Here is a 24,583-nt window from a genome sequence, read left to right as displayed (position 1 = left end):
TCACCTGTCATCGCTCGGAGCCTCACACAGCAAGAGATGTAATCGTCAAACTTTATCCTCCCGTGAGTACTGTGTCTTTTGGCGATTATAGTCAGCGCTTGCGGGCTCAGCCGATATCCTATAATGTATAAGAAAAATCATGTCTTCTGGGTGTCTCCTTCACAATACACACAGGAACACTACAATGAAAGTCTATGCTTTGGTAATGGCCCTTCTAACATTATCTATGCAACTCCCAGAGTTCTTGGAAAAATTTCGGCTTACAGAGGACTTGTCACTTGCTCAGGAAAGTGTATAGTTAATAAAAATAATGGCGTAAAGAAGGGAATTTCTTCGGCGCTCCATTGGGAGACCCAGACGATTGGGTGTATAGCTACTGCCTCCGGAGGCCACACAAAGTATTACACTAAAAAGTGTAAGGCCCCTCCCCTTCTGCATATACACCCCCCGTGGGATCACGGGCTGCTTCAGTTTTCATGCTTTGTGCGAAGGAGGTCAGACATCCACGCATAGCTCCACTGTTTTTAGTCAGCAGCAGCTGCTGACTATGTCGGTTGGAAGAAAAGTGGGCCCATATGGGGCCCCCAGCATGCTCCCTTCTCACCCCACTTTTGTCGGCGGTGTTTGTTAAGGTTGAGGTACCCATTGCGGGTACGGAGGCTGGAGCCCACATGCTGTTTTCCTTCCCCATCCCCCCTCGGGGCTCTGGGTGAAGTGGGATCTTACCGGTCTCCAGGCACTGAGACCGAGCTCCATCCACAGACCCGGAGAACCTGCTGGATATGGAGCTGGGTATCGTCAGGGACAGGGCCCTGCTACATTAAGGTACTCTGTGTCCCCGTACACATCGCGCACACACACACCAGCATTGCTGGGAGTGCTAGTGCGCCGGGGACAACAGCGCGGAGCGCTTGTGCTACCGTGTTTCCCCGAAAGTAAGGCCCTGTCTTACATTAATTTTACCCCCAAAAGTCCCACCCTGCCTTACTTTCGGGGGAGGCCTTACATTGGAAAAAAAATGACAATCCTCCCCCCTGCAGCCTCCCCATTGTTTGAGATCCGGCATCCACCCCTTCCTCCCCCCTGCAGCCTCCCCATTGTTTGAGATCCGGCATCCACCCCTTCCTCCCCCCTGCAGCCTCCCCATTGTTTGAGATCCGGCATCCACCCCTTCCTCCCCCCTGCAGCCTCCCCATTGTTTGAGATCCGGCATCCACCCCATCCTCCCCCCTGCAGCCTCCCCATACAGTGGTTCTGCCCCCCACTCTGCCACCACACACACTGACACATACGGTACCGGTACAGCCCCACACGGCACCCACACACATATCGTACCGGTACCGTACACACACACACACACACACTGACACATACAGCCCCATACGGCACCCATACACATACCGTACACACACACACACACACACACACACACACACAGAGTTTCGGAACTTACCGAAATCGGAGCGAGCCTGCAGGCGGTGACGTCGCGGCTGATTTTGGCCAATCAGCTGCGAGCCGGCTGACTGGCCAATCGCAGCTCGAGCTGAGGGCCAATCAGCTGCGAGCCGGCTGACTGGCCAATCGCAGCTCGAGCTGAGGGCCAATCAGCTGCGAGCCGGCTGACTGGCCAATCGCAGCTCGAGCTGAGGGCCAATCAGCTGCGAGCCGGCTGACTGGCCAATCGCAGCTCGAGCTGAGGGCCAATCAGCTGCGAGCCGGCTGACTGGCCAATCACAGCTCGAGCTGATGGCCAGCAGGGAGCCTTGCGGGGGCCATTCACCGGAGGCAGACCACGGGTGGCACGAGACTGGAGAAGGCCTGGATGGAGCGAGGGAACAGCGGCAGCGGTAAGTTCCTGTACTTTCCCCAGGGACCCCCACCCATATGCGGCCTTACATTACGCCGCGACCACCACCCATAGGCGGCCTTACATTCCCCGGCCCCCCCCCGCTACCCTGCCTTACAATCGGGGGGTGCCCTACATTGGCGGACCCCCCCGAAACCCCCACCCTGCCTTACTTTCGGGGGGGTCCTACTTTCGGGGAAACACGGTATTATTCACTGCAGCTTAGCTGAGTGAATTTATGTGTTAGAAACTGCCGCGCCGGCCGCTGCGGGGTGTTTTACACTGTGGCGCGGCTGGGACTTGTGGTGCGCCGGGGACTTCCGCGCTGGCCGTGCACATAGGACGGCCGCGCTTATTACTCGAGTCCCCGGCTTTGCGGCCTAGTTTTCGCTTCGTTCCCGCCCCCAGCCCTGCCAGTCAGGGGAGGGGCGGGACGCTGTACAGAAAGTCAGCGCCGAGAGCTGGAGTCTGCTTTGCATTCTCCAGCCCCCTTCACTGGACACAGTGGGACGCCAGTTTCCCGCTCTTGTCTGGGGCACGCCCACGGCCCGCCCCTCTTCACAAGACGCCGGCAGCCATTCCTGCACGCAGTCTGGGCTGGAGAAGGGAGACAAGCTCTGGGCAACCAGTCACAGGATTCGGGCGACCACACACCCGCCTTTGTGCGGGCGGTAAGCAGCACCTGAAGTGCTGACCCCACTAATGCCATTTGTACTTTATGCCTAGATGGCTAGACTACAGCAGCAAAAAGCAAGGGTGCTAAGGCACAGGCTTTCTAGGCTGCTTGTATTGCATGTGCTGAAGTGTTCATTTGTACTTTATGCTGGTATGCTATACACTGCACTGTACGGTCGCTATTCTTGGCTATATACTCCTAGATGGCTGGACAACAGCAGCAAAAAAGCAAGGGTGCTAAGGCACAGGCTTTCTATGCTGCTTGTACTGCATGTGCTGAAGTGTTCATTTGTACTTTCTGCTTGTATGCTATACATTGCACTGTACGGTCGCTATTCTTGGCTAATGCTTCTAGATGGCTAGACAACAGCAGCAAAAAAGAAAGGGTGCCAAGGCACAGGCTTTCTATGCTGCTTGTACTGCACGTGATACTGTTCCACACGGCAGGTTCCACTGTACCCATTGTGTGCAATGCTCCCCTGTAGCACTTGGTCAGCCGGGGTCTCTGCTAGAGGTGGCCAAAGGAACCACCTGTGGACCCTGTCCAGGGACAGGGACGGAGTTGCAGTTTCGGCTGATAGATTGTCTGTGACTAACATCTTAGAGACTTTGCAGTCCAGACGGACCATGGGCAATGTTGATACAATGCTCCCTGGCCGCCCTCATTTGGAACAAATCAGTGCTCCGGGGGGGTCCCATGCATCCCAGGGCGCAGGCTCTGACACGGACGACAGTCCCAGACAGTCTAAGCGAGCTCGCTGGGAGCGGCACTCGGCTTCATCACTGGTTAGGGTCCCAGCAGGACTCTCTGTATGATGAGGCAGACGTAGCTGATCAGGACTCTGATCCTGAGACCGCTCTCAATCCGGATACTCCGGATGGTGACGCCATAGTGAATGATCTCCTAGCGTCCATCAAGGGAATGTTGGATATTTCTCCCTCAGCTCCTCCGGTGGAGGAGTCAGCTTCACAGCAGGAGAAATCCCTTTTCAGTATCTCAAGCGTATTTTGAGTACTTTTCTGGCCACTCTGACTTCAGAGAAGCAATCCGGAAACACCACACTTATCCAGATAAGCGTTCTCCAATCGTATTAAGGATACACGTTATCCTTTTTTCTCCCTGATGTGGTCAAGCGCTGGACCCAGTGTCCAAAGATGGATCCCCCAATCTCCAGGCTTGCGGCTAGATCCATAGTTGCAGTGGAAGATGGGACTTCACTTAAAGATGCCATTGACAGACAGATGGTCCTCTGGTTGAACTCTGTCTATGAAGCTATCGGCGTGTCGGTTGCTCCGGCATTCGCAGCCGTATGGGCATTCCAAGCTATTTCAGCTGGTCTTGCGCACGTGGACACTGTCACATGTACATCTGTGCCGCAGATGGCGTCCTTAACCTCGCAATGTCTGCATTGCGACTTACGCTATTAATGCTGTCCTGCACTACGAGCCGTACGTCAGTGGCGTCCGCCGACTCCGTGGTTTTACGCAGAGCCTTGTGGTTGAGGGAATGGAAAGCAGATTCTGCTTCCAAAAAAGTGCTTAACCAGTTTGCCATTATCTGGTGACTGACTGTTTGGTGAGCGATTGGATGAAATCATTAAACAGTCCAAGGGTAAGGACTCTTCCTTACACCAGCCCAGATCTAACAACACAACAGAGGAAGGGACAGTCGAGGTTTCGGTCCTTCCCAGGCTCGGGCAGGTCCCAATTGTCCTCGTCCAAAAGGACTCAAAAGGCTCAGAGAGGCGCAGATTCCTGACAGGCTCAATCACGCCCAAGGAAGGCAGCCGGAGGAACCGCTACCAAGGCGGTTTCCTCATGACGTTCAGCCCTCTCTCTCCGCATCCGCGGTCGGTGGCAGACTCTCCCGCTTTGGCGACATTTAGCTGCCACAGGTCAAAGACCGGTGGGTGAGAGACATTTTGTCTCACGTGTACAGGATAGAGTTCTGTTCTCGTCCTCCGACTAGATCTTCAGAACTTCCTCACCTCCCGACCGAGCCGATGCTCTTCTGCAGGCAGAAGGAGTGGTAATCCCTGTTCCTCCTCAGGAACAAGATACGGTTTTTACTCCAATCTGGTTGTGGTACCAAAAGACGACGGCTTTTTCCGTTCCGTTTTGGACCTAAACCTGCTCAACAAGCACGTGAAAACCAGGCGGTTCCGGATGGAATCCCTCCGCTCCGTCATTGCCTCAATGTCTCAAGGAGATTTCCTAGCGTCAATAGACATCAGGATGCTTATCTCCACGTGCCGATTGCTCCAGAGCACCGGTGTTGGCTACGTTTCGTTATTGAAGACGAGCATCTTCAGTTCGTAGCCCTGCCCTTCGGTCTGGCGACAGCCCCACGGCTTTTCACCAAGTTCATGGCAGCAGTGGGAGTAGTCCTGCACTCTCAGGGTCACTCTGTGATCCCTTACTTGGACGATCTACTTGTCAAGGCACCCTCTCAAGAGGCATGCCAACACAGCCTGAACGTGGCGCTGGAGACTCTCCAGAGTTTCGGGTGGATCATAAACTTTTCAAAGTTAAATCTGACACCGACCCAATCGCTGACATATCTTGGCATGGAGCTTCACACTCTCTCAGCGATAGTGCAGCTCCCGCTGAACATACAGCGTTCACTACAGACGGGGGTGCAGTCTCTCCTTCAAGGCCAGTCACACCCCTTAAGACGCCTCATGCAGAGGCAGTCCCTTTCGCGCAGTTTCATCTGCGTCCACTTCTATAGGACATTCTTCGCCAATGGGATGGGAAGTCGTCGTCCCTAGACAGGAACGTACCCCTTTCTCAGACGGGCAAGGACTCTCTTCAGAGGAGTCCACCCTTCAGATCAATGTTCTGGAAATCTGGGCAGGGTATCTTGTCCTGCAAACCTTCCAGCAGAGGCTGGAAGGCAAACAGATCCGAATTCAGTCGGACAACTTCGCAGCGGTGGCATACATCAACCACCAAGGCGGAACACGCAGTCGGCAAGCCTCCCAGGAAGTCCGGCGGATTCTGATGTGGGTGGAAGACAGAGCATACACCATATCCGCAGTTCACATCCCGGGCGTAGAAAACTGGGAAGCAGACTTCCTCAGTCGCCAGGGCATGGACGCAGGGGAATGGTCTCTGCACCCGGACGGGTTTCAAGTAATCTGTAGCCGCTGGGGGAGGCCGGACGTCGACCTACTGGCGTCTCGGCACAACAACAAGGGCCCGATTTTCATGGCGCGGTCTCACGATCAAAGAGCTCTGGCGGCAGGCGCCTTAGTTCAGGATTGGTCGCAGTTCCAGCTACCCTATGTTTTTCCCCCTCTGGCACTGTTGCCCAGAGGGCTACGCAAGATCAGCTCCGATTGCCGCCGCGCCATCCTCGTCGCCCCAGACTGGCCGAGGAGGTCGTGGTACCTGCATCTGTGGCATCTCACGGTCGGCCGACTGTGGGCACTACCAGACCGGCCAGACTTACTGTCCCAAGGGCCGTTTTTTCCATCTGAATTCTACAGCCCTGAACCTGACTGTGTGGCCATTGAGTCCTGGATCCTAGCGTCTTCAGGATTATCTCAAGACGTCATTGTCACCATGAGACGGGCTAGGAAGCCGACGTCTGCCAAGATCTACCACAAGACGTGGAAGATATTCTTATCTTAGTGCTCTGCTCAGGGAGTGTCTCCCTGGACATTTGCATTGCCTACTTTTCCTTCCTTCCTGCAATCTGGTTTGGGAAAAGGTTTGTCGCTCGGCTCCCTTAACGGACGAGTCCCAGCGCTGTCTGTATTCTTTCAGAAGCGCATAGTACGACTTCCTCAGGTACGCACGTTCCTGCAGGGGGTTTGTCACATTGTGCCTCCGTACAAGAGGCCGTTAGACCCATGGGATCTGAACAGGGTACTAATTGCTCTCCAGGAGCCGCCCTTTGAGCCTCTGAGGGATGTTTCACTTTCTCGACTTTCACAGAAAGTGGCCTTTTTGGTAGCGGTCACGTCTCTTCAGAGAGTGTCCGAGCTAGCAGCGCGGTCATCCAAAGCTCCCTTCCTGGTGTTTCACCAAGACAAGGTAGTGCTGCGCCTGATTCCGGGGTTTCGCCCTAAGGTGGTATCCCCCTTTTCATCTCAGTCAGGATATCTCCTTACCTTCCTTTTGTCCTCATCCAGTTCATCGATATGAATTGGATTTGCATTTGTTGGATCTGATGAGAGCGCTCAGAATCTACATTTCCCGCACGGCGCCCCTGCGCCGCTCGGATGCACTCTTTGTACTTGTCGCTGGTCAGCGCAAAGGGTCGCAGGCTTCCAAATCCACCCTGGCTCGATGGATCAAGGAACCAATTCTTGAAGCCTACCGTTCTGCTGGGCTTCCGGTTCCATCAGGGCTGAAGGCCCATTCTACCAGAGCCGTGGGTGCGTCCTGGACATTATGGCACCAGGCTACGGCTCAGCAGGTGTGCCAGGCGGCTACCTGGGCGAGTCTGCACACCTTCACCAAGCGTTATCAGGTGCATGCCTACGCTTAGGCGGATGCCAGCCTAAGTAGAAGAGTCCTGCAGGCGGCGGTTGCCTCCATGTAGGGAAGGGCTGTTTTTACAGTCCAAACTTGAGGTATTAATTTACCCACCCAGGGACTGCTTTTGGACGTCCCAATCGTCTGGGTCTCCCAATGGAGCGCCGAAGAAGAAGGGAATTTTGTTACTTACCGTAAATTCCTTTTCTTCTAGCTCCAATTGGGAGACCCAGCACCCGCCCCTGTTCCTTCAGGATTTTTGGTTGTTCGGGTACCCATGTTGTTCATGTTGAATGGTTTCAGTTCTCCGATGTTCCTTCGGATTGAATTGTTTAACCAATTATTGGCTTTCCTCCTTCTTGCTTTTGCACTAAAACTGAAGCAGCCCGTGATCCCACGGGGGGTGTATATGCAGAAGGGGAGGGGCCTTACACTTTTTAGTGTAATACTTTGTGTGGCCTCCGGAGGCAGTAGCTATACACCCAATCGTCTGGGTCTCCCAATTGGAGCTAGAAGAAAAGGAATTTACGGTAAGTAACAAAATTCCCTTCTTCTTCGGCGCTCCATTGGGAGACCCAGACGATTGGGACGTCCAAAAGCAGTCCCTGGGTGGGTAAATTAATACCTCAAGTTAGAGCTGCAAAACAGCCCTCCCCTACGAGGAGGCAACCGCCGCCTGCAGGACTCTTCTACCTAGGCTGGCGTCCGCCGAAGCGTAGGTATGCACCTGATAATGTTTGGTGAAAGTGTGCAGACTCGACCAGGTAGCTGCCTGGCACACCTGTTGAGCCGTATCCTGGTGTCGCAATGCCCAGGACGCACCCACGGCTCTGGTAGAATGGGCCTTCAGCCCTGATGGAACCGGAAGCCCAGCAGAACGGTAGGCTTCAAGAATTGGTTCCTTGATCCATCGAGCCAGGGTGGATTTGGAAGCCTGCGATCCTTTGCGCTTACCAGCGACAAGGACAAAGAGTGCATCCGAGCGGCGCAGGGGCGCCGTGCGGGAAATGTAGATTCTGAGTGCTCTCACGAGATCCAACAAATGCAAATCCTTTTCATACCGATGAACTGGATGAGGACAAAAAGAAGGTAAGGAGATATCCTGATTGAGATGAAAAGAGGATACCACCTTAGGGAGAAACTCCTGAATCGGGCGCAGCACTACCTTGTCCTGGTGAAAAACCAGGAAGGGAGCTTTGGATGACAGCGCTGCCAGCTCGGATACCCTCCGAAGAGACGTGACCGCTACCAGAAAGGCCACTTTCTGTGAGAGTCGAGAAAGTGAAACATCCCTCAGAGGCTCGAAGGGCGGCTTCTGGAGAGCAACTAGTACCCTGTTCAGATCCCATGGATCTAACGGCCGTTTGTACGGAGGGACGATGTGACAAACCCCCTGCAGGAACGTGCGTACCTGAGGAAGTCGTGCTAGACGCTTTTGAAAAAATACCGATAGCGCTGAGACTTGCCCTTTAAGGGAGCCGAGCGATAAGCCTTTTTCCAAACCAGATTGCAGGAAGGAAAGAAAAGTAGGCAATGCAAATGGCCAGGGGGACACTCCCTGTGCCGAGCACCAGGATAAGAAAATCTTCCACGTTCTGTGGTAGATCTTAGCAGACGTGGGCTTCCTAGCCTGTCTCATGGTGGCCACGACCCCTTGAGATAATCCTGAAGATGCTAGTATCCAGGACTCAATGGCCACACAGTCAGGTTCAGGGCCGTAGAATTCAGATGGAAAAACGGCCCTTGTGACAGTAAGTCTGGCCGGTCTGGTAGCGCCCACGGTTGGCCGACCGTGAGATGCCACAGATCCGGATACCACGACCTCCTCGGCCAGTCTGGGGCGACGAGCAGGACGCGGCGGCAATCGGACCTGATCTTGCGTAGCACTCTGGGCAAGAGTGCCAGAGGGGGAAACACATAGGGCAGTTGGAACTGCGACCAATCTTGCACTAAGGCGTCTGCCGCCAGAGCTCTGTGATCGCGGGACCGTGCCATGAAAGTTGGGACCTTGTTGTTGTGCCGGGACGCCATTAGGTCGACGTCCGGCCTTCCCCAGCGGCGACATATTTCCTGAAACACGTCCGGGTGAAGGGACCATTCCCCTGCGTCCATACCCTGGCGACTGAGGAAGTCCGCTTCCCAGTTTTCTACGCCGGGGATGTGAACTGCGGATATGGTGGAGGCCGTGGCTTCCACCCACATCAGAATCCGCCGGACTTCCTGGAAGGCTTGCCGACTGCGTGTCCCGCCTTGGTGGTTGATGTATGCCACCGCTGTGGAGTTGTCCCACTGAATTCGGATCTGCCTTCCTTCCAGCCACTGCTGGAAGGCTTGTAAGGCAAGATACACTGCCCTGATTTCCAGAACATTGATCTGAAGGGTGGACTCCTGCTGAGTCCACGTACCCTAAGCCCTGTGGTGGAGAAAAACTGCTCCCCACCCTGACAGACTCGCGTCTGTCGTGACCACCGCCCAGGATGGGGGTAGGAAGGACCTTCCTTGTGATAATGAGGTGGGAAGAAGCCACCATTGAAGAGAGTCCTTGGCCGTCTGGGAAAGGGAGACTTTCCTGTCTAAGGACGTCGACTTCCCGTCCCATTGGCGGAGAATGTCCCATTGAAGTGGGCGCAGATGAAACTGCGCAAACGGGACTGCCTCCATTGCTGCCATTATCTTCCCCAGGAAGTGCATGAGGCGTCTTAAGGGGTGCGACTGGCCTTGAAGGAGAGAATGCACCCCCGTCTGTAGTGAACGCTGTTTGTCCATCGGAAGCTTCACTATCGCTGAGAGAGTATGAAACTCCATGCCAAGATATGTTAGTGATTGGGTCGGTGACAGATTTGACTTTGAAAAGTTGATGATCCACCCGAAAGTCTGGAGAGTCTCCAGCGCAACGTTCAGGCTGTGTTGGCATGCCTCTTGAGAGGGTGCCTTGACAAGTAGATCGTCCAAGTAAGGGATCACCGAGTGTCCCTGAGAGTGCAAGACTGCTACCACTGCTGCCATGACCTTGGTGAAAACCCGTGGGGCTGTCGCCAGACCAAATGGCAGGGCTACGAACTGAAGGTGTTCGTCTCCTATAACGAAGCGTAGAAAACGCTGGTGCTCTGGAGCAATCGGCACGTGGAGATAAGCATCCTTGATGTCTATTGATGCTAGGAAATCTCCTTGAGACATTGAGGCAATGACGGAGCGGAGAGATTCCATCCGGAACCGCCTTGTTTTCACGTGCTTGTTGAGCAGTTTTAGGTCCAGAACAGGACGGAAGGAGCCGTCCTTTTTTGGCACCACAAACAGATTGGAGTAAAAACCTTGACCTCGTTCCTGAAGAGGAACAGGGATCACCACTCCTTCTGCCCTTAGAGAGCACACCGCCTGCAGAAGAGCATCGGCTCGGTCGGGATGTGGGGAAGTTCTGAAGAACCGAGGCGGAGGACGAGAACTGAACTCTATCCGGTACCCGTGAGACAAAATGTCTGTTACCCACCGGTCTTTGACCTGTGGCAGCCAAATGCCGCAAAAGCGGGAGAGCCTGCCACCGACCGAGGATGCGGAGAGAGGAGGCCGAAAGTCATGAGGCAGCCGGCTTGGAAGCGGTTCCTCCGGCTGCTTTCTTTGGGCGTGAGTGAGTCCGCCAGGAATCTGAGCTCCTCTGCTCCTTCTGAGTCCTTTTGGACGAGGAGAATTGGGCCCTGCCCGAACCTCGAAAGGACCGAAACCTCGACTGTCCCCTCCACTGTTGAGGTTTGCTTGATCTGGGCTGGGGTAAGGAAGAGTCCTTACCCTTGGACTGTTTAATGATTTCAGCCAATTGCTCACCAAACAGTCTGTCTTGAGATAATGGCAAACTGGTTAAGCATTTTTTGGAAGCAGAATCTGCTTTCCATTCCTTTAACCATAAGGCTCTGCGTAAAACCACAGAGTTGGCGGACGCCATTGACGTACGGCTGGTAGAGTCCAAGACCGCATTGATAGCGTAAGTCGCAAACGCAGACATTTGCGAGGTCAAGGACGCCACTTGCGGCACTGATGGACGTATGACAGAGTCCACCTGCGCCAGACCAGCTGAAATAGCTTGGAGTGCCCACACGGCTGCGAATGCTGGAGCAAACGACGCGCCGATAGCTTCATAGACAGATTTCAACCAAAGGTCCATCTGTCTGTCATTGGCATCTTTAAGTGAAGCCCCATCTTCCACTGCAACTATGGATCTAGCCGCAAGCCTGGAGATTGGGGGGTCCACCTTTGGACACTGGGTCCAGCGTTTGACCACGTCAGGGGGAAAGGGATAACGTGTATCCTTAAGACGTTTGGAGAAACGCTTATCTGGATAAGCATGGTGTTTCTGGACTGCTTCTCTGAAGTCAGAAAAGTACTCAATTTACGTTTGGGATACCTGAAATGGAATTTCTCCTGCTGTGCTGCTGCCTCCTCCGCTGGAGGAGAAATATCCAGCAGTCTATTGATGGCCGCTATAAGGTCATTCACCATGGCGTCACCATCAGGGGTATCCAGGTTGAGAGCAGCCTCAGGATTAGACTCCTGATCACCTAGCTCTGTCTCATCATACAGAGAATCCTCTCGCTGAGACCCTGACCAGCGTGATGACGCCGAGGGTCTCTCCCAGCGAGCTCGCTTAGGCTGCCTGGGACTGTCGTCCGAGTCAGAGCCTTCAGCCTGTGATGCCTGGGACCCCCTTGGAGCACGGATTAGTTCCAACTGAGGGGGACCGGGGAACATTGAATCAGCAGTGCCCATGGTCTGAGTGACCGGCCTGGACTGCAAAGTTTCTAGAATTTTTGTCATAGTCACAGACATCTTATCAGCAAAAACTGCAAACTCTGTCCCCGTCACCGGGGCAGGTTTCACAGGCGTCTCTGCCTGGGCCACTACTAGCATAGACTCCGGCTGACGAAGTGGCACAGGGACCGAACATTGCACACAATGGGGGTCAGTGGAACCTGCCGGTAGATCAGCCCCACATGCGGTACAGGCAGCATATAAAGCCTGTGCCTTGGCACCCTTGCTTTTTGCGGATGACATGCTGTTGTCTCCTCAGAGCAATATAGGGGTATAAGCCAAGAAGCGACCGTACAGTGCAATATATAGGTACAGACAAAAGTACACAAAACAACACTGTGGCACTAGTGGGGTCAGCACCTAGGTGCTGCTTACCGCCCGCTTAACAGCGGGTGTGTGGTCGCCAGAATCCCCTGTCTGGGTCTCCCAGGGCTATGTCCGTTCTCCAGCTCAGACTGCGTGCAGGAATGGCTGCCGGCGTCCAGTGAAGAGGGGCGGGCCGTGGGCGTGCTGCAGACAAAGAGCGGGAAACTGGCGTCCCACTGTGCCCAGTGAGAGGGCTGGAGTATGTAAATAAGACTCCAGCCCTCGGCGCTGACTATTGTACAGCGTCTCTCCCCTTCCCTGACTGACAGGGCTGGGGGCGGGAACGAAACGTAACTAGGCCGCAGAAGCCGGGGACTAGATTTATAAGCGCTGCCGTCGTAAAAGCACGGTCGGCGCGAAGTCCCCGGCGCACCACAAGTCTCAGCCGCGCCGCAGTCTCCGGGGGCGGCCGGCGCGGTAGTTCCCCACACATAAACTCACTCAGCTAAGCTGCAGTGAGTATAACCCAAGCGCGTAGCGCTACCGTCCCCGGCGCACTAGAACACCCAGCAACGCTGGAGTGTGTCTGTGCCTGTCTGTACGGGGACACAGAGTACCTGAATGTTGCAGGGCCTTGTCCCTGACGGTACCCAGCTCCGTATCCAGCAGGATCTCCGGGTCTGTGGATGGAGCCCGGCCTCAGAGCCTGGAGGCCGGTAAGATCCCACTTCACCAGAGCCCTCAGGGGGATGGGGAAGGAAAACAGCATGTGGGCTCCAGCCTCCGTACCCGCAATGGGTACCTCAACCTTAACAAACACCGCCAACAAGAGTGGGGTGAGAAGGGAGCATGCTGGGGGCCCTTTAGCATGGGCCCTCTTTTCTTCCATCCGATATAGTCAGCAGCTACTGCTGACTAAACAGTGGAGCTATGCGTGGATGTCTGACCTCCTTCGCACAAAGCTTGAAAACTGAGCAGCCCGTGATCCCACGGGGGGTGTATAGCCAGAAGGGGAGGGGCCTTACACTTTTTAGTGTAATGCTTTGTGTGGCCTCCGGAGGCAGTAGCTATACACCCAATCGTCTGGGTCTCCCAATGGAGCGCCGAAGAAATCCCTGTGCTCCCCTAATTCTGCTGTTCTTTATCATTGTGTCATTCTATGGCAGAGAGATTCACAATTTTTTGCTTGGGGGGGGCACACCATGTGAAATCTCTGCTTGCAGACCAACTTCGTGTTTCTTTAGTCTTCTTTTGGGGTATGCGCTCTTGCCCCTCCCTCTCAGATACTGCAAACAAGCTGTAAGTGGCAGTGTCTGGAAGGGGACAAGGCACACTTTCCCCAGAGAAAACGCTTAATTGGTCTCCAAGCAGAGATTTCACACAGTGCGCCCCAAAAGCTCAAAAGAAACACTTCTGTGTATCTCTGCAATAGAGCGACATAGCACAAAATTGAAAACAGCAGCAGAATCAGGAGAGCGCAGGGATTGTTTTTAACAAACTATTTACCTCTATTATTTTATTAAATTAAAAAAAAAAATCATCCTTAATGTTGTGCAAAAATGCATCAACTGATATGTCCCATTTTGAACAAAAAAATACACAATGAATACAAAAAAGAAGGATCAGGGCCAAATTTATAATTTCTTTTTAAAATCTTAAAAAGTTGTCACATCACTGTGTATAAAGTTATATTTGCACCTGTACTTCCAAGTAACTTTTCAGAATAAGTCATCACATATGTGTAAATGAGGAATAACGCTATATGTGGTCATTATTACTTGTATCCTGGATTTTCACCAGTTTTCTCCTCTGCAGGTTTTATCCTTCAATAGTAAACTGATGGGTGCGGACTGTGTGTCTCATACTTATCACATAGATGATTCCTGCTCTTTATTTAGTTAACAAGGAGAAAGGCAAAAGTAGAGAATGAATTTTGCATCAGCCCTGTGCTGTTGGGATAAGAATCCAGCTCTGGGGTGAGGTAAGAGACTTGTTAGAAAGCTCAGTATGATCTGTCTGCGTCTCCCTCTGCTGCTCACTTTTCAGAGTGGACAGTGAATTCAGAAAGGCACAGAGTGGAGGAAAAGAGGCTCATAAGAGGGGGAAGGAAACATTTGTCTGATCACATATTACAATTTTTGTTTTAGGTTTATCTGTTCTCGTGATTTATGTAAAGTTTATTCAAAGTTCAGTTCCCTTTTAAGCTCCCATACTCACCCATGGTCGCCACAGCGCGGTGCAGCTCCATTGGATCAATCGTCCCACTCCTGTCCAGATCAAAGGTCATGAAGTTCTGCCTCCAGCTATTTATGACCATCCCCAGTTCTTTAAACTCATTAAAGCCCAATTTGCCCGAGTAGTCCCTCTTAAGACAAGGTTAAGGAATTACAATTTTGTAAGATTCGAGTTTGACAGGGTCACCCGGGGTATCAATAATTAACCCTACTCTACTTAAGGGTTCATATGCACTGTCCTATTGCAAACCCTTGAGGAGGGTGACTCCTAAGTTATGGTACGTTGATGGCCGTGGCCTTTATGGAAGGATACATCAAGCATGGCGATCATAAGTCTGCAGGTGTCCAAGTTAAAGGCTGTAAACGGAAAAGTCAAAATTAGTAAGAAGTTCAAAATTACAACAGAGCGGTTAGAGAAATATTTTATTTAATTATCCTTCAGGTATTGCCAAGCTATGGATTTTAGAGAGATACTCTTATCATATTTTGTAGCATTCTCTCCCAAACACTATGCTGCAGTGTGGTTTCACATGCCCATGTCTTGCTCCTTTAGACGTAGCTTTTAACTGCTGCTCAGCAAGATCTGTACACTATTTTTAAGCAGTGAGAATATGGGACCTTCCCTTTGTGAGCCCCTCTGCTGTTACTCTGACAGGGCAATTCCCATACTGAGTTCAGAGTTCCACTTGTGTATGACTTGCATCAGCATCACCCAGCACGGCTGCACACTGTCTCGACAAAAGTGGGTCAGCTGCATGTATTTCTATGCATCTGAGACGCTTGCGTCAGGCCATACTGGGTGATGCTGATGTGAGACTCCCACGAGTCATACGAAAGTGAAACTCCGGCCTATTCGTGAATACAGTGTATGGACCTTACTGAGCAGCAGTTAAAAGCAGCTTCTAAAAGGAGAACTGGACATTGAAGCAGCAGTACAACATAGTGATTGGAAGAGGATGCAAAATAAAATAAGTTATATATAATACACACGCACACACAAAACCTTGCAATACCTGGAGATAATTAAAAGGGTTATTCCCTAAACAGTGGCATTCAATTGTTTAATTCTGGATGTGTGGGGCATACAGTTGCCCAATGGCCCTGTAATGCAGATAGCATCATTGCGGGAGCCATGATACTACTCCCATGGCTTTGCCCCATAGGAGATCCGTAATTTGACAATATATTATACACTCTATACAATTATGGACCATAGGAATTGCAACTTAAACCAGATTTTATTTTTTCTTTAAATATATTTATTTTAAAATAAAAATATATTAATTTATAAAAATTAAATTTATATTTGTTTTAAAGGGTAAAAAAAAAAAAATGGTTATATTGGTTCCCAGGTCATTTTATTTTAACTACAGAAAAAGCTGTGAAAAAAATCAAACTAGAATAGAAACCACCTGCCTCCCCCATTTAACTAAGTTTCCCCCCCCCATTTTTTTCAGTATATTATACAGTAAAAAGAATGGAGGCATGCATAAAGACATGGCCATCACTGTGATACTGCCATGCAGACCGTGGACCTCAATCATCAAAACTGGCTTTGTTACCCATAGCAACCAATCACTGCAGATAAAAGGCCATACACAAGTTCCATCTGTGGGGTTCTACAGCTAAAAATCAAAAATTAAAATAAAATTTAAAAAGCCAGTTTGGAGCTACAGCTATTGTCCCTGATCAGACAATCCCTTTAAATAAAAAGTTGAGTGACGATTGGTTGCTATAGGCAACAACGCTCAGGTGTGCGACTTGACGTTCCGATAACGGTACTGTAACGAACCATGCACCTGTGTGTCCATGACTAGGACAGATTTTTATTTCCCGGCAGTAAACAATGAAGGTTTCTTACTTTTATTCCCTGCAAAAATGAGAAATTTCCTTTTTACTTAAATCCCAGACACAGATGGAAATCAGTCACAGATTAGAAAAAGGAGCAGTTAGGCTATGTGCGCACGCTGCGTTTTTTTGACGCTGCGTTTTTAGCAGCTAAAAACGCATAAAAACACATCCACGGCAAAAAACGCATCGTTTTTACTGCGTTTTTGATCTCTGCTTTTTTCCAATGCATTGCATGGGGGGAAAAAAACGCAGAAATACGCAGGAAAGAATTGACATGTCCATTTTTTTTTTATTTTTTTTAAGCTCAAAAACACAGCATAAAAAAAAAAAAAAAAATGTGCGGACAGCAAAAATAAAAACTCAGGCTTTGCTGAGGAAGCAAAGTCATGCAGTTTTGAGCCCAAAAACGCACCCGAAAAACGCGCAAAAATTCAGCGGAAAAACGCACTGTGCGCACATAGCCTTACCCTCATCAACCAATCAGGTCACTGCTTTCATCTTTTTAAAAAAGATGGTATTTGATTGGTTGTTAGAGGCAACTGCACCATTTTCCCTTTGCATGAGTTTTTTTTCCTAGCTCTTCATTTTTTTTTTTCTGGACACTTACGTTTATATCCTCCCGACATGCCGGCTTGTGACAGACATCTCTGCAGCTCGTCTGCATCTATCTGCCCGTCCTTAAAGTGGAAGAACAGTGGTCAGCACATTGATTAATGGGCATTTACAACAGTTTCCGTGACTCCCATAGAATTGAATACAGATAGCTCCGCCCCATTGGCTATACTCTGCGTGGACGCGGACGATGTGGGCAATAAATGGCTGAGTACACATGAAACGAATGAGAATAATAACATACCTGGCCTGCAATAGCTAAAAAGTAGCCGTACATGGGGTCCTGCTGTGGGTATCCACCTGGAGGCATGCCATACTGCAAAAATAAATATGGGAATATTATGGCAATAAGTATGCAAAATATAAAATTATATATATATATATATATATATATATATATATATATATCCACAGTGCTTTACAATTAGGTGGGGAAAGGCTTCTGAGCATGTGCAGCAGAGGGAAGCTCCGCCCCTGTGACTGACAGTTCAAGGTGATTATCATCCCCATAATGCCGCACAAGCTCACAGGCATCAAACTGCAATAAAAAACTATGGGATGCCTTCTGGCTGTAAAATCATCATTTTTATAGTGTGGGGCAAAAAAAAAAAAAAAAAAAAAAAGACATTTTAGCTTTAAATTTATTCTAGAAGAAAGTATATATATTTTTTTTACTTCCTAATGGGACCTTGAAGCTGCAGAATGGCATAGTGCTGCAATAGTTTGATTTTTAGGATACATATCACAATATTCATTTCCTATTAATTCAATCCTGTAGGCTTGCAGCGAGCGTCAGAGCAGTTCCAAGATGGCGGTTGTTATTGGAAACCATCAGCATCTCATGTTCACATTGTGGGGTGGAAAGGGCGGTAATGTGGGCCCAGACTGGAACAAGGGCCTTAAATGCCACAGTAAGTCAGTAAGTGACTGCTGAGTATAAAGAGCTAAACAGCAGTAATCAGAGTTAGCTCAGTTTGCTGTCTAGGGGCACCCATATGGAGCGGGCCCCATATGAGTGCCATACATGTAAGTCACACATCAGAGAAGGGTTAACGTGTTGTAGTGATAACGCCCATAGACAAAAATGCAATTTGCCAATGAAAGGCATCAGAATGTATTTATGGCGATAAATTTCTATATATTTTTTCTATTCCTTGAGACCTCCCATATGGAATATCACTACATCAACCCCCTCCCCCCATCAAATTAGCCATGCCCATCCGGTAATTGTCGGACTGTAGCAGAACTACAATTAAGAGGTTCTGCAGCAGCCTCAGGTCAGAGACCAACGTCCTACCCCCCTGTATTATGGCAGGTGCAGGGCGGGCCGCATACAGCTGTAATATGATCACATGCTTTCCTATGGACGGATATACAATGTCAGTCAATGCTCACAATGGACTTAAAAAAAGCGACTTACATACACAAAAAAAAAAAAAATGTCCAGTATAACAAGTCTACACAAGTTCATGGGGATTTTTTTTTTTTTAAACAATATCTTAGTAAAAGAAAAAAAATTCCATAACTCTGGTATAGGTATAACCTCAGCTGTGGAAGTCACATATCAGCATTGCGTGAGCAGATATGGTATATGCTTTGATGCAGGGAAGGTAAATGATCCATTAGTGCATCCAAAGTCCAGTAACATGGAATAAGTGTGTTCGAACCATTACTAATGACTTATCCTTACATGTGACTAAGAGACAACTTGCAGTACCACTCATGGCCACTATACAGTATAAGGCGCTACGCCACCTACAAGGCATTGAGGGGCAATCACCTGACCGTGGGAGTTCCTCTCCCCGCCTCCCCCCAGATCCGATAGTGAAGATTCATCCCCCAAAAAAAAAAAGCCGCCTTCCCCATGCTCTTTGGAAACCATCATGTGGTCGGCAGTTGTCTCTCCCATACAGTGAAGTGCTTCTGGTGCCAGTCATCTCTGGTGGTGGCGTATCACTTAGAGATAAGAATGGTCGGAAGCCTGAAGCGTGACATGATGTCTGGAGAGATAAGGAACCGACATATGTCAGGGTAGAGTATGGGGCACCCACACACAGACTGTTGGCTGAACCCATCAAGACCGGTGGATCTGGCACACATTAGTCTAGTGTATATGAGGACTTTAGGGCTGGACTCGTGCATCAGCGTTTCACAGTTGATGGATCTCCTCACCTGAAAGCGACAGCCTCATACACGCCTGTGAAGTAAAGATCAGGAGACAAGTGGCCGCGGTCGGTCCATACATCATGGTCTATACTAAGATGTATAAATCCGGTCTAAGGGTGGGTCGTTTAATAAGTACAAGAAAACGCCTTTGACCGAGGTTGGGAGACCCCATTGGAGTTCCCACCTTATTGAGTAGTGCCAAAGTAGCTACAGGCAACCTACTGATGTGCCACTGTGGTCCTGAGACACCTTGAAAGGAACGATGTCTCACCTCCGAGAATATTTACGACCAATACCCCAATCTCCAACAGGCCCGAGCAGGCAACAAATTCGTAGGGTGGTTTCTACGCTGCAACCTAGAAAATGGCCCTAGGCCCAACAGGGCAATCAAAGTTGTAGTCCAAATCTACGCAACTGAGGGTAACAACTCTAAAATGGCCAACAGAGGGACTTAAGGGGTTTTCCCCACCAATAAAGTACACCTTAAATCAATAAATCTTGGAATAAAAATAAGTTCTACAATTGGATGTGCTTCAATAAAATGTTCCTGTGCTGAGATAGATATATATATATATATATATATATATATTATATATGTGTGACCTTGCTGTGTAATGGCCGTGTCTGATCATACCAGAGGAGGACACAAATAGAGTGTATACAGACAGAATAAACTGCAATCCCATGCTATCCTGTCTGTGAGGTAAAACATTTCATTGCCCATTTTAAACACGTTTTACCTCACAGAAAGCAGGACATACAATCCCATGCTGTCCTATCAGGATACTCTTGCGTCCTCCCCAGCCAGGATATGTGGTATGATCAGACCATGTCCCTGTACGGTCAGACACGGTCATTACACAGTACATAGCAGGGACACATACATAAGGTTATCTCAGCACATTTTTTTTAACAGATCCAATTATGGAAATTATTATTATTCCAAGATCTATTCATTAAAATGGACTTTTATTTCTGGGATAATTCCTTTAAGGAGACCACCAAGATCCCCCATGAGTCCCATAGACTCTTGTGCAGTGAATATGGGGAGGGGGATTGTAGGACTTGAGGCCCAGCGATCAGTTATTAACTTTATTTTTTTTTTAGTTCAGGAGATAAAAGGAATATGCCGATGTATGAACTACGCCCGACTATGACTTATAGGGTCAGCCTCCGATAAACCATAAAAAGGACCTACCCAGAGCTAAAGTCCAACAGACGGGATCATCTTGTGTTTATCTACAGTAGATAAGGAGCGATGCCATAAAAGAGGACATGTATGGTCTATTGTATGAGGACCGTATGTAACTGGGGACATCAAGGGATGACCACCTCCACCGGTGATTTATGGGATGAGTGAACCTTCTATAGGAGATATCTCTAGGTACAGCACGGGGATAACAACGCGCCTATACGGCTCTTGCGTCGCTCCTTTATGGTGTTCCCGCAGTCACAGCCGTTGGTAACACCCGACATGACGAGAATAGACCTTTGGAATGTAAACTGACCCATTACTCACCAAATCCACAAAGGCAAATACTAATAAAGCCGGTAACAACGAGATAATAGAAAAAGGATTTTTCCACAATTGACATTAGTCACCTACTAATAGCACAGGTGATAAAGGGCTGATTGTTGGGGGCTCCCTCTGCGGGAACCGCCATGATCGTTGGCTTGGAGGTCCTGAGCCCACCATTGCCACCTCCTCGCAGAGGTGAGGCCGAGTGTGCGCTGCCCAAGGATTCAAAGGCTGAGACTCAAAAGGGGTATTCCCAAAATTGAAATGTATCTTCTATCTAAAGTAGATGTGAGCAAAGTCAGCCTGCGGACCATGACAGCCAAAGGGCTGAAATCGGTGGCCCGCACCGTGCCATCCACCGCCCACGTCCCGATATTGCTGCTATCTGCATTTTAAAGATACAGATAGCACCAAATGCATTGGTGGAGATCAGAGCCGTCAGCTCCGTCCTCCGCTAATTACCGTATGTAACTGAGACAGCAGATGTGATGACATGTCACTGGAGACCAGAGCAGGCGAGTATGAGGCGTTTATTTTTTTTCCCCCTTCTATCTATGCGAAATGTGTGGCCGTACATACAAGCAGAGGTGTAACAATCGGGCCCAGGGGTACAGCGCCCGTTTCACCTGGATGTGCATCCACCCTTGGGTCCCTGCACTGCGATGTGCCGACCGCCGATTAAGGTTATGAATATTCACTGCTCCCCATGTCCATAATCCAGGGCATGGGGAGCAGAGAATATACTGGCACCTGACTCTGCTGCAAGTGGGTGCGCCGTGCATGACAGTGACGTTTCGACATGCCATCATCGGAGGACGACACTGGGGAACCGGGAGAAGTTTTGTCTACTGTGTGCGGCACCCAGGGGTATAATATGTACTAGGATACGGCCAGGATGGGGACCTAAAACCGGCTGGGGCCATGCGCACCAGGATGGGCCACGATGAGGTCATAAACCAGGATGGGTGACATTTACCAGGAAGTGGTCCAGGATAGGGGTCAGTACTACACAATGAAGGGGAGGGGTGGGGGGGGGGCAACTCGTATGTCTTTATAGGATTTAGAACGCTACAACGGCCCATACATCTGACCAACATATGAGGGGGCCCAGGCTCAAACTTTGCACTGGGGCCCATTGGACTCTAATTACGTCATTGCATACAAGTCTTGTGTGGGGGCACATACTGTGTATAAGATTATTTGAGGGCTCATACTATGTATAAGGAAGCGATGTGAGGGCCCATACTGGGACAGAGAGAGACAGAGAGAGAGAGACTTTATTAGGGGGGCCTGTTTGGTAGCTTATAATGTATATAGGAGTGCTGTGTGGGCTCATATGGTATATAGGGGGGATGTAGTATACATAATTATGCTCAAATATTAATCTGATATATTAATATTTTATATTGATGATATATTAGTATTGAGCAAAATTAATTTCAGCCGTCCACAACAGTCACAGTCTCTCATGTGGCCCCCTAGGGAAAATGAATTGCCCACCCCTGATGTACAGCATAGCAGATACCTTACTGATCATTGGGAATCTGAGTTTTAGGATCCCCAGAACAGGGATCTGCAGAGCCCCATCTTGAGTCCAGCAGTGGCAGCGAATGACTAACGTCTGCATTCATTCATTGTCCATGGTACTGAAGAAGAAAGCAATGTGCTGTAGACAATGGATGGAGTGGAGGTCGAGCATGTGCAGTCACAGCTCATTTCAACATAGGACTCTACAGAGCACCAATCTCAAGGTGGGGGGGGGGTTCCACTGGTCGGACCCCAGAAATCAACAAGCAATCCCTATGCTCCCCATAGGGGGCGGGATAATTTTCAACTATGAAAATATCCTTTAAAAAAAGAGCACCAATAAGTTGAATACAGCACATGCCCAGAACAGGGATCTGCAGAGCTCCATCTTGAATCCACCAGTGGCTCTGTATGTCTAATCTTTGTCCCAATCATTGTCTATGGTACTGAAGAAGAACGCTGTAGACGATGAATAACGTGTTTGTTGGGCATGTGCAATCACTGCTGAAGTCAAACTGTTCCCCGCTGTGAGGATGAATTAGAGGGTTCGGGATGCACCAAGAGATCAGACTTATCAACTGGCTTGTGAATAGGTGATAAACGTACGCCTTATTCTCGAGTTATAAGATTATCCTAGATTGATGGCAATTTATTTTTTTGAAGGGATTAATAAAGTGGAGTCCCAAGTTCCCTCTCTCGGATGCCACATGTTCTAGGAGAGCACATCGAATGTACTGTAGTAGATGGACAATCCCTTTAATACAACTTTACTGCTGAAAGATTAGAGTGCACTTGCACTAAAGAGTCTGCAGCGCTCCAACATCTGCTCTAAGAACCCGATTAATGCAGAAATATAAAAAAAAAAAAGCTAAAATAAAAATCCCCTTTAAGTCACTTCCCGATAAAGGAGAAATTGATGTGACCAATATCGGGTGTATGGATCTGGCTTAGGCTAGCTTCACATTTCCGTGGTTTTAAATCCGTCAGTGACGGATCTGTCGGTTTTTTTGGAAGCCAACTGACGCAACGGATGTGTTTTTCACAGGAATCCTGTGAAAAAACTGATCCGTAGCGTCCGTTTCATCCGCTGTGCGTCCGTTTTTTTAAGGATCAGTCATGATCCGTTTGTGTTTGGGACTGTGCCAAACATGCTGGGCATGCTCAGTAGAGCATGACGGAATCCAGCACCACAAACAAACATTACAAGCTTGACGGATGGCGACGGATTCCTGCGCGGTGCGTTAATTTTGACGGCCCAAAAAACGTTACATTCTGCATTGTTTCCACCCGGCGGTCAGTCCAAAAACGACTAACCGCGGCGCAGCGGATGCAACGCAAGGCCATCAGTCGCAATCCGCCACTAATACAAGTCTATGGGACACAACCACGGATTCCGTTGTTTACCAGAGCTGCGGATTGTGACTGATACAATTTAACGGAAATGTGAACATAGCTTTAGAAGCAAATCCGCGCCAAACTATGCAGATACCAGCCGTGTTACACAGCCTGCAGCCAGGCTCTGACAGATGCATTTAAAGGGCCAGATTGCAGGTTTACTTTTTAATATTTGTAAATCACTCCAGTTATTAAATCATATAATATTAATAAATATATATATATATATATATATATATATATATATGTAATAAAAGTTACTGATCCCAGAAAATTGTGACCAAATTTTCCATTTTTCGGAAACTATTAACTACTAAAATAAATAATCGAACAACCTCCTGTATGTGGGACCTGAAGAATGACCCCCATCAGAATAAAACCTACAAAAAGTTCCTATAACCCCTTCTTTGCCCTTATTTTCTTCTGTGGCCCCGTGTAAAGGTCCTCAGTGACTTCTCTCCAGGGACCGAATCCGGGACCACGCCCTGTGCATCGCTCCGTATGGACATGTGGCCCCCAGTGCACACTACAGGCGGTACCGCAGGCAGAACCGCACCCTGCTACTATGAATGACTTGTCATTAACCCCTTACACACTAAACCGGTCATTACTAATGCACTGTGCACACAGGCAGCCGCAGTGTGCGGAGGATGCGCAGCAGCACTCACCCCCGGGGCCGGATAGTAGCCTCCTCCTGGAAATGCCATAGCTGCAGACTGGAGACAGATGAGGACTGGGTGCACTGCCGGGAGCCTCACCCTGATAAACCTGCAAGCAAAGCCCCGCCCACTACTCCCCTGGGACTGGAGGTGGGCGGGGCCGAGGCAGCCCGTGACAGGACGCAAAGCTGAACCCCGCCCCGAATCACAACAACGCTGCAGTGATTGGGCGAAGCGTTGTCAGCATGGAAGCCAGCAACATGAAAACACGCCCACATTACGTTTGAAGTTTACCGTGATTGGGCGGGGCGACGTCAGCATGTAAACTGAACCCCGCCCACACTCGATAGTCTACTGAAGCGTAAAAAGACCGTGAAAGTATCTAGCAACGGAAACCCCGCCTCATTTACGTGATTGGTGGAGCTGGTGAGAATGTTTCGCAACTAACCACGCTCTCATTTTCATGATTGGGGGAGACAGCAAGACTGTATTAGAACTAGCAACGGAA

General features: G+C 49.5%; 1 protein-coding gene across 1 annotated transcript in view; it reads right to left on the bottom strand.

The window, feature by feature from the left end:
* Positions 1-24,196, bottom strand: part of SRI (sorcin) — a 38,637-nt gene extending 14,441 nt beyond the window's left edge. Inside the window, exons 1-6 of the mRNA XM_075316839.1 lie at positions 24,085-24,196; positions 17,054-17,125; positions 16,805-16,874; positions 14,660-14,703; positions 14,330-14,477; positions 5-118 (exon numbers count right to left, since the gene is read on the bottom strand). Coding sequence (XP_075172954.1) covers positions 5-118; positions 14,330-14,477; positions 14,660-14,703; positions 16,805-16,874; positions 17,054-17,125; positions 24,085-24,123 — 487 coding nt within the window. The 5' untranslated portion in view covers positions 24,124-24,196. The remainder of the gene's footprint in view (positions 1-4; positions 119-14,329; positions 14,478-14,659; positions 14,704-16,804; positions 16,875-17,053; positions 17,126-24,084) is intronic.
* Positions 24,197-24,583: the final 387 nt, after the last annotated feature.

Source organism: Anomaloglossus baeobatrachus, chromosome 6, assembly GCF_048569485.1.
Source record: "Anomaloglossus baeobatrachus isolate aAnoBae1 chromosome 6, aAnoBae1.hap1, whole genome shotgun sequence".
NCBI lineage: Eukaryota > Metazoa > Chordata > Amphibia > Anura > Aromobatidae > Anomaloglossus > Anomaloglossus baeobatrachus.
Note: the sequence above shows the minus strand (reverse complement) of the source record. Positions and strands in the feature narration are given on the sequence as shown.